The 10,578-nt window shown below is 44.8% G+C and overlaps 1 protein-coding gene across 1 annotated transcript in view; it reads left to right on the top strand.

Moving 5' to 3' along the window:
• FBXW8 (F-box and WD repeat domain containing 8) overlaps positions 1–10,578 on the top strand; it is a 60,662-nt gene that overhangs the window by 840 nt on the left and 49,244 nt on the right. The window contains exons 2-4 of the mRNA XM_005428445.2: positions 3,559–3,663; positions 9,834–9,998; positions 10,245–10,333. Of these exons, the coding sequence (XP_005428502.1) occupies positions 3,559–3,663; positions 9,834–9,998; positions 10,245–10,333 (359 nt within the window). The remainder of the gene's footprint in view (positions 1–3,558; positions 3,664–9,833; positions 9,999–10,244; positions 10,334–10,578) is intronic.

The raw sequence follows: 10,578 nt of genomic DNA, 5'->3' as shown, positions 1-10,578 counted from the left end.
CCCTGGGGCTGGGGCAGGGACAGGCCGGGCCCCGGGCGGGGTCGCGGTGGGGCCGGTACCGGAGCGCGGAGAGGGCTCGGCTGAGGGGCCGCAGGCGAAGGGGGCCTTTGCTTTGTGTTCCTGTGTGCTTGTTTATAACCTCAGCTTCTGAACATACATCCTTTGACAAAGTTTTAACCCTTCGGAATCTGCTTGTCCTATGTAATGGCACGGGGTGGGATTGTTGGGGTGTCCTGTGCGGGGTTAGGAGTTGGGCTCGGTGATCTACTCGAGATATGCTGTGACTCTATGAAAGAATATCTTTTTTCTCTTAAGATTTTTTTTTGTTTACTCAGGCAGTTTGATGCGGGTGCAGTAATTAAGGATATCCTGCCTTGTGACACAGCAGTGTAGTAAGAAAACAAACTTTAATTCTTTAAATAAAGGAGTCAGTTTGGAAATAGTCTTAAATACAGTTCTGAACCAGATAAAAGTTACTTTGGTAAATCCTCTAAATGCCATAGAGATGTTATTTACAGTATAGGAAAACTAAGGGGGAAACCAGTTTTCTTGGTTCTCACTAACCTCACTATGACTAATTACTCTTTGCTTAAAAAAATTAAAAGGAACAGATTAAATTTCTGTCTGCAAGGCACAAATTAATCCATTTTACAGAATTAGTGCTCCATTAGCACACAGGAGCCCGAATCTGTCTCAGAGGGGCTGGTTGTATTTGAGTTTTGGACTCATTCCAGTAGACTTTTAGACAGACTGATGCTGACTTAACATCCCTGCTTCCTTGTGCTGAGGGCAAGCTGCAGGAATTTTTGGGGTGTGGGAAGACGTGGCTCTGCCCCTAATGTTAGGATTTCATTAGAATGTGTGAAAAATGCGAATTTATGATTGGCTTCTTGCAAATATTTAAATGAATATTATATAATAGTGTTGTGTTAGAAAGTAATGCTGTATTAACTCTTTTAAATATAGTTTTGGGTTATAAAAAAGTGTTAAAATAGAAACTATGCTATGTAGGATAGTTTTTTTAAAGAAAGGACTTGCACTGAGATAGCAGCCACAGGACACCTCAATCTTTCAGAGAAAAAGAATTTATTGCTCCATTATCAGGAGAAACGAACTTCTTCCTGCCTCGAAGATGCTGTTAGGATTCAGAGGAAGGAGTTAACAATAACCTGACAGAATCCTGTGTTTGAATGGCATTTATGCATCATGTATGAAGTGTATGAATGTGCAACAGGCTGTTGTTTTTAAGAGTTAATCCTTTGTTAATGTGGGTCCTTTTTCGGGCTCGTGCTGCCAGAAAAGGTACCTGGACATCTGTAACTCTTTGTTTCTATTGTCTCATATTGTCCTAATTCAAATTGTCCAAATTATTATTACTCCAATTGTATTACTATTTTAATAACCATTTTATTACTATTAAACTTTTAAAATTTTAAAAACAAGTGATTGGCGTTTTTCACAGAATGGAATCAGTAGGAGTTTGTGCTGTGCCTCCAGAACCTCAGACAGATCCCAAATCAGGATCATCCCCTCCCTCTTGGCACTTCCTAACCCCCATTCCTTTGCTTCTTTTTGTAGGTCTCTTCTACAGCTACTCTTCACTTAAACTTGGACCCTTTGCAGCACCAAAGGAGGGAAAAAAAGGCACTTTTGGGTTTATTTGAAACAGGGTATAAATCCTTGTGCAGCTCAGTTTATAAAAAGCCTGTGCAGGTTTGGAGAGCTGGGGGTGCTCACCTGGAGAGGAGAAGGCTCCAGGGAGAGCTCAGAGCCCCTTGCAGGGCCTAAAGGGGCTCCAGGAGAGCTGGAGAGGGACTGGGGACAAGGGATGGAGGGACAGGACACAGGGAATGGCTCCCACTGCCAGAGGGCAGGGATGGATGGGATGTTGGGAACTAGGAATTGTTCCCTGGCAGGGTGGGAACAGGGTGCACAGGGTGCCCAGAGCAGCTGGGGCTGCCCCTGGATCCCTGAAGTTTTTTGCTCTTTTCCCCTCCTTTCCTCCGTTGGTGTTGAGCCTTGTGTGAGCACTGCTGTGCCTGCAGCCCTGATCCCTTGCAGTGAGACCCCTGTGTGCCCCCAGCCAGGCCAGATCTGCTGCTCGGACACGAGTCAAGCCCAATTTGGAAGGAGCACATCCGTGGTGCTGCCATGCCTGAGCTCATGAGCCCGGAGCTAACAACCCTTGCCCGGTGGCTCCTCTGGTTCGTTCGGGCAGCCTGTGGCTCCGGAGCGCTCCCGTGGCCGCTGAAGCTGAGCGGGATCCCTTTGTGCTTTCCTTGGGTGTCCCCGCTGGAGACGGGTGGGATTTACAGCACTCCGAAGCAAAACAGATCCTGCGGAGCCGGCGGCCCCAGCACGGGGCACGGACAAGGAGCTGCTTGTGCAGGGAAATTGGGGATGAGGAGGGAGGGCAGCAGCACGGCCGGCTGCAGCTCCTGCTCTAAGTAACTTTAGAGCAAGTGGGAGGTTCCAGCGTGTGTAAAGTGATGTTTTGTTGCTAAAAGACCTGATGGGAGCATTGCCCATGTTTGTGTTGTATTAAACACTTGCCTGTGTTTAGAATGTCTTGTCCCGAGTGTGGAATATCTTTTGCTTTAAAAACCACACCACCACGTTATATTGAGATTTCCCTGAGTAAATGCTTTAAATAAACCCAGAATATCCCTTCTATTCTACTTTGGTACTGCAAATGGCCCAGATCTGAATGAGAAGCTGTAGGAGAGACCTGCAAAGAAACAAAGGTACCAGGGTTAGGGAGGAGACAGCAGATGATCCTGAGCTTCTGAAGGCAAACAGTGGAGATGGGTTTTAACTGAACACCTGATTTTGTACATGAGGATTGATGGACAGTGATCAGGAGCACCTGGGGGGGGACAGAAATCCGAGGAAACACTGCAGAGCAAAACTGGTGACATAGAAATAGAATCAGCTGATTAAACTCTATTATAGAGTATAAAAATTTTGAATATCTAGACAGGATAACAGCAAAGATAAATCTTGTTGTGATAACTGCAGAAAGAAGATGTAATAATTATGTAATTAAACCAAACAGAATACATCTAGGAAAAATCTGTGTGCTGTATTTAGCTGTTAGCTTAAATTGATGGATTTGGCTTCAAATTTTTGTTTGAGATGCTCAATTAGTTAAAGGAGGAACATTTCCTATTAAAAAAACATTTTTATATTAGTAATGAAAGAAACCAACATCATCTCCATTCAGTTTTATTTAAAATATTTGTTCATTTTTCCATCATATGGGATTGAAACCTTGCTGGTGAAATTAATAACAGGCATATACCTTAAAAATGATCATTTATTGGGGGTTTTTGGCACTTTAGCCAAACTATTTTACTAGAACTTGTGTCCTGCCTTTCTCTGCCCTTTAAAGAGCCATGAAAGAAGGGAGGGGCAGAAAACAGAAAAACTGATGTTTTCATGGAGCTGTGGTGACCCTGAGGACACACTATTCCTTCTCCATACCCTGGTAACTTCTCCTGCTGTCAAACTGTGTGTTAAACCAGCCTCACCAATTCTTTTCTCCTTTTTCCTTCCCAGAATGAAATCAATGAGGTTCCTTTTTTCGACGTGCAGCTGCCTTACGAGCTGGCACTGAAGATATTCCAGTACCTGGGCAAGGCTGAGCTGGGAAGGTGTGCTCAGGTGAGTGCTGCTGGCAGTTTGCTGCTCTGATTCCACTTAAAACTGGCAGAAATAGTGAAAAACCAGGCACCTCAATGTGGGGTAGTAGCCCAAGGAACTCAGCTGGTTGTGCTTTCACTCACAGGAGGCAGTTTCCAAAACTGGGTATTGGAAATGTAATGGTACATGAGCTGGATTTAGAGCTGCACTTGAGCAGAGTTAAATAAAACATCTGTGGCTTGGGCAGCAGCAAAGCCTTAAAATTGAAAATAAATACTGCAAAGATATTTTGATTTGAGTGAGTGTTCTGAAGCATTTTTGATTCAGGTCAGTGTCTTGCAGTATTTAGGATTGAGCACTTGGCAGTGCTAAGGGCATGGCAAGAGCTGCTCCTCCCACTTTCCAGTGTGGGATTGAACCACAGACATTGGAGTAACTTTTTGTCTGTAGTATTTCCATGTGAGGTGAAATTCTTAAATGACCCTGATTTCCTCTCCCCAGCCCTGCAAGGGATTTATATTTTTCTTTTCTCACACTTTTAGATGATGCTCTCAGCAGTCTGTACTCAGGCATGGTCCTTAATTTGTGTGTAGTTGTAAACTGCCTGTCTCTTCCAGAACTTTACTGAAACACTCACTGTCACCTCATTCTACTCAGGGTTGTTCAGCCCACACTGTTGGGCCTCTTTATTTCCTTTCTTCACACATTGAATGATGAACCTCCTCTCTGAATGAGTCTTCAAAGCAAACTTAATTGGCAAGTGGTGGTTACCCAGTGGAATCAAGCAGAATATTGTGGATATCATTCCAGCTTCTCCTGTGGCCACTGTTTGGGGTTCCAGGCTGGTGGTCATTAACTCTTACATACAGAGCACATCTTGCAACCTCACAAAAATCCAATCAAAACCATTCTCTGTGTTACAAACAGTCTAGGGCATGGTTTGAGTGGAAGAGAAAAATGTTAATATGTGGAAACTGAGAAGTGACAGACAGGATCTGTTGAGGGTGGCTAAACTTAAATATTCTGCAGATGGTCCAGGCTTGCTTTGAAAGGAAAGTGGGCTTTTAATGTTCAGTGTGAGTGTGTTGTAGTGTTAAATAGCTACAAGTGGTTATTGCTTAAATCTTTGAGTTGCTAATGCCTTTTAGGGACAGGGACTGTTTAAAGAAAATTAATTCCTTGTGCAGGGCTGCTCTTGCAGAGGGGAAAATTCTCTAGGATTATTTTTTGGTGCTGTCCAGGACAGGGAAGCTTTCAGATATGCTCAAGTTTCTGTCCCTTGGGGTTGAGATATGCCATCAGTAAAGGCCACAGCCCATGACATGGAACAGGGTTGCATTTTTGAAGTGGATTAGTTTAAGGTTTTTCTTTCACTCTCTTTTCCCCCCTCCTTAGGCATGATCACTTTACCTCATGGCATAGTAAAAAGATTGGCTGCTGTAAGGCTGCTCCTTTTGCCTGTGCTTAGGGCTGCACTGGATTTCTCTCCCATTCAGTTTGCTTTTTAGCTTGAACCTGTTCTCATGAGATGTGTTTTAACAGAGACAACTCTCCACATTTCTCATTCTCCTGTTCGTTCCCAAGTCACTGTTCCTTTGTGGCAGCTGAGCAAGTGCCCAGTGTTTCACAGGGCTTTCCCAATCAGATGAATATCCAGTGCAGAGCTGGCTTCTTTTTAACTGTTCAAATAAAAAGCAGAGCCATAAAAATAAATAGCATTTTCATTTTTCTCCTGGTGGTTTTGTTTTTGAAGGGGGGGGAGCCCTCTTCTGTTCCATGGAAAACCCTGCTGCTTTATGGTGTTATCCTAGAAAGGTTTTTTTTTTATTAAGGTGCCTTGGGATTTCAGTGAAATTGGGCCAGTTGGTGGAATTGGCATCATGATCCATGTGAGTGCCTTTGGAGAAAACCTGTTTGCTTAGTTCTTTATGCCAAATTGGTAACCAGCTAACAGCAAAGGAGCCTGACTGCAGAGCCTCTCTGAGATGTAATCACACCACAGACTGTCTGGAGAACTTGAATTTCACCTTGATATTTCCCTCTCCCTTGCTCCCCCACAGCTTTTCTTTGATTTTTGGAATTAGTAGTGTAAACCACAACCTGTCTGTGTGGCACTGGAAGTACAGAAGTCTGTAAATAAATAAAGCTCAGGTCCTCAGTGCCTGAGCTCTGCTGGGTCTGCACTAGGGGGGTGACATTCAGCAGCACCCACCAGACCGGTCCCTGTTGATATCCCACGTTTGGAATTGAAGGAGAAAAGTATCCAGGGCTTCATGTAGCACAGAACAGGCCAGGGTAAGGCAGAATTTTACCCTGTGAGCACTCTCTTATTGTGTTCTGACCATTGGCAGGAATATCTGTACCATGAGTGACTCTCCTGTGACTGTCTGTCACTCCTTCCTCCTGGTCAGGGTGTGGAGAGAAACGAGAAACAATCCCCTGGGACACCACAAATGTGACAAATTGAAATGTCCTTGTGTGATTTAGGGCTGATACTGTAAATACATTTATTTTACCCATGGCTTTTATGGTTCAGCTTGGTGATGAGGGGATGTGTTTCAATTCAGCAGCACTGAATTTTGGCAGTTTTGTTTCTGAACAGATCAGTGGGAAATTCCCTTGACCTGTTAGGTTTTCATCTTAGAGAGAGAAGGTTTAGAAGTGTTTACCAACACAGGAATTGTGTATGTATCTAGGGCAAGGGAGACTGTTTCTAGGAATTTAGGAATGAATTGTCATGCATAAATCAAGAATTTCAGCTGCTTGCTTCCAGGACTTCTGGGATTGTCAAACAGTTGAGGCTTTAATGTTTATACATTTATAAAAAGAAAATTGAATGTGGTTTTTTTGAGCATGGTTTTGCATCAAGGTTGTTTATGGGTAAAAGCCATCATCCATCCTCCTTGTGATTCCCAGAGAGTGCAGAGAAATGGATGGATAGGGATATCCCTGCCCTGGGCTGAGCCCCCAGCGGGGGCAGCAGGAAAGGAGGGGGGGGGATTGTGCCCCTCTGCCCCCTCAGGTGAGACCCCTCCTGCAGAGCTGCCCCTGAGTGTGGGGTCCCCAACATCAGGAGGGACCTGGAGCTGATGGAGTGAGACCAGAGGAGGAGATGCTCCAAGGGCTGGAGCCAGGCTGGGAGAGCTGGGGGTGCTCACCTGGAGAGGAGAAGGCTCCAGGCAGAGCTCAGAGCCCCTTGCAGGGCCTGAAGGGGCTCCAGGAGAGCTGCAGAGGGACTGGGGACAAGGGATGGAGGGACAGGACCCAGGGAATGGCTCCCACTGCCAGAGGGCAGGGCTGGATGGGATATTGGGAATTAGGAATTGTTCCCTGGCAGGGTGGGGAGAGGCTGGGATGGAACTCCCAGAGCAGCTGTGGCTGCCCCTGGATCCCTGGAAATGTTCCAGGCCAGGTTGGATGGGACTTGGAGCAGCCTGGGACAGTGGAAGGTGTCCCTGGCCATGGCAGGGGTGACACTGGGTGGTCTTTAAGGTCCCTTCCAGGCCAAACCATTTTGTGCTCAGGGCTGTGAGCAGAAAAGATGAGCAGTTTCCATCAGAATGGCTTTGGATTAAACACTTGGCACTATTTTTTGTACCGAGCTCAAAGTCCAGCTAGTTCTAATTGAGGCCCCTGGTCCCAGCAAATGAGCCTTGACTCTGCCTTTGTGTGTCTGGGGAAGAAAATAAACCTAGTGAAATAAAAACCATTATCAGATGCAGAGGGATGAATAAACCTTCATTAGGATTTGAGCCAGTTGATTTAGATGGGATTAGAAGAAATTTTGGATTTGATGGAAGAGGTGGGGTTTTTTAGGGGGAAAAATATCCCCCAGAGGCAAAACCAAATAGCAAAGCCTGTGTCAGCAAAAGCTTTTGAAGTCCTTCAGAACATTATTACTTGCTGAACTATAAAATATAAAACTGTCCCTCTGTGGAACTCAGGGGAACCCAAACTTTCTTTGCTGAGAACAGTTGTAAAAAGATAATAGGAACACTGAAGACAAAATTAAATTCAGGACTCCAAATCTATAAACAAGTCTGTAAGATGTTGTCATTGATCCTTGCTGGAGTTTCTGTGCAGTTTAGATTTGGAAACAGTTTTAACAAGAGCTTTGCACATCTCAGCTCCTCTCCAGCACCCAGCTTTTGGGTGCATGTAAATAAAGCCATAATGCCCTGGCTTTTGGGGCCTCACCTGAAACTCCAAGTCAAGCAGATCTAATAAAGCTGACTTGAAGCCAATGGTTGGTTTTAATGCTGCAGCTCACAGTGGTGCTGTAAAGTGAAATGCTTGAGACTCTTTATTAGTGATTTCGTGCAGCTGAGCCTCGCTCAGTGGGGTTTTACAAGGGATTGGCATGTGAGTTTGGGGCTGTAAGGAAAGGCTGGGTTAGGGACCCTTTGGAAATTCAGGCTTGTAAAGCAGCAGGGTTCGCTGTAATTTGATTGAAAAAAAATCAGGGTAGGATAGGATCTTTATTCCCCCTGGAAGTTGAAAAGGCAGTCGAAATTTTATGTAGCCCCCCCCCGCCTTTTCTTTTGTTTTACTATCTTTATAAATGCTTTTAAGACCTTGAAACTTGAAAGGTCTGTGCAATATTGTCTGTTTTGGCAGGCTGAAAGGTGTGTGTTTATTTTTGATTTTTCTTTTGGAAAGCAAGGCAAGAGCTGGCCTGGTTTGGCTGTGCTTCCCTGTGCGTGTGCTCAGCCTGTCCCTGTCAGGAAAACGTGCTGCTGTTTGGGGAGGGGGCAGAGGTTCTGCCTGGGGAGCTCCACTCCTGCACCACAGCTGCTCTTTTGGTGTGTCAGGAGAAAGCTGCTTTGGGGTTTTTTTTTTTTGTGTTCTTGGAGCAATAACACAGATATTTATCCTACTTTCAAATCAAATTGTGAGCAAATTCTTAATGGTTTGGATTTGGGATTGCTTCTTTTTGGTGCTTTTGAAGTTGCTGAGTGTGTCCCTCTAGGGACAGGAGCACTCAACACTTTGATTCCAGGGTGCTGTGTGTTGCTGGAGCAGCCTCAGTGCTGGTTCTGTCATTTCAGGGCATTATTCTCACCCTGTGCAGGTTGTTTCCTTTGTCAGAGGATGGAGGGGGATTGTCTCCCTCTGCCAGTTTGCACTGAGGGCTCTGGGTGATTCAGAATGTTCATTTTGCTGCTTTTAGATATTCCTATTTGAGCACTGCTTTTCTCTGTAGGTCTCAAACCTTAAAAACACTTGCAGGTTATTCAGATCACCTCTTCTTTCATCACATTAAACATTTTCTGTGTGTGTGTCACTATGGAAAAAATGGCAAATAAATATAAAGAGATGGTCCTGGGGGAGTTTGTGTCCATGGGAGGCTTGGATTCTTGGCATAATCTGGGGACTGAAATGAACATTAGATGCTTAATTGTAACTTACTAAAAATGATGTCAGTCTCAGAAGGTTCTTTTTAATCTTTTTAGAACCAGAGCACAATTGATTGCTGCTTTCACCAGTCGTGGCTTTCATTGGTTACGTCTGTTTTTTTAAATTAAGAATTACAGAGGGAAAAAAAAAGCTACTTAAGTTGGCTCTTACCTCTTGAATCTTTAATTCTGAGCCCACAATTGATTGTGATGAAGCTGTTCTCTCTGGAATGGGCAGCAACTTGAGGCTGCTTGAAAAACTTAATAATTCATTCCTATTTATGCATACTGTAATACAATAGGTTATAAATCACTAATGTCATACCCCTAATCAGGCATTGTCAGTGGGACTTCAGAGGTATGGTGCTGTGATCTGAGAGGGTTTCTTAGCTACAAATATGAAAATATATTCATAGTTTTGCTCTAAGCTCACAATTCTCTCTTAATTGTTTTCTTGCTGCTTTCCCTGTCAAAATTTTCCAGTCACTGATATTTCAGGTTGACAGTGTGGCCACTAAACTGGTGTCTATGTTATGTGGAGATCTAGTGGAGTATAAACTCAGTTATTTCCTGAAGAAACCACAGAAAACAAGCCTTTTGTTAAAAGTCTGGCATTTTTATACACTCAGGTGTATAAAGACTGAACAAATATATTTGTTAAAGTAAGACTTTCATCTTAATACAGGCCTGTATTAATTTATATCTTAATATGAAATATTAAATAGTATCTGAAATATAAAATCTCATTTTCCTTATCCATTTATGAGAGATCCATATATCAACATTGATTTCTAGGTCAGCAGGACATGGAAAATCCTTGCAGAAGACGAAGTGCTGTGGTACCGGCTGTGCCAGGAGGAGGGATACCTGTTGGACACGAGCATCTCTGACCATTCCTGCTGGAAACTCGCCCTCAAAAACTGCAGAGCCAGAGAGCACATGCTGAAAACCAACTGGAAGGTGAGAGGGAAATTAAGGAATTGGGGAAAAATTGGAATGGGGAAAAATGGGAACCTGCTTAGAGCAATTGGAGAGGACAGTTTGTGTTGTGTTTTGCAGCTCCTCTTTCCCAGTTGAAAGCTGCTGGGAGGGGGGTTTTGGGGTAGATGTGTGTTCTCTCAGCAGCTGTAGCAAAGCTGGGAGTTTGCCAGCAGCAGGTTTTGGGGGCTGAAGGAGTGGGAACACCAAGGCTGTGTCTCTCTGCAGAACCGCGTGGGTGCCGTGAGCCAGCTGCACTACGAGCCCGGCCGCGTCCTGTGCGACGTCCACTGCTGCGACGGCGTGGTCATGGCAGGGTGAGCACGGGGCTGGCACTGCCCACTGCACCTTCCATAGAGTGTGCCCTGCCCACTGCAGCTTCCATAGAGTATGCAGTGCCCGCTGCAGCTGCACCAGGGTCTGCACTGCCCACTGCAGGTTCCATAGCGTGTGCACTGCCCACTGCTGCTGCAGCAGGGGCTCCACTGCCCACTGCACCTTCCATAGAGTGTGCACTGCCCACTGCACCTTCCATAGAGTGTGTAATGCCCACTCCACCCTC

Source organism: Geospiza fortis, unplaced genomic scaffold (assembly GCF_000277835.1).
Source record: "Geospiza fortis unplaced genomic scaffold, GeoFor_1.0 scaffold31, whole genome shotgun sequence".
Taxonomy (NCBI): domain Eukaryota; kingdom Metazoa; phylum Chordata; class Aves; order Passeriformes; family Thraupidae; genus Geospiza; species Geospiza fortis.
This window is presented reverse-complemented; position numbering and strand designations above follow the sequence as displayed.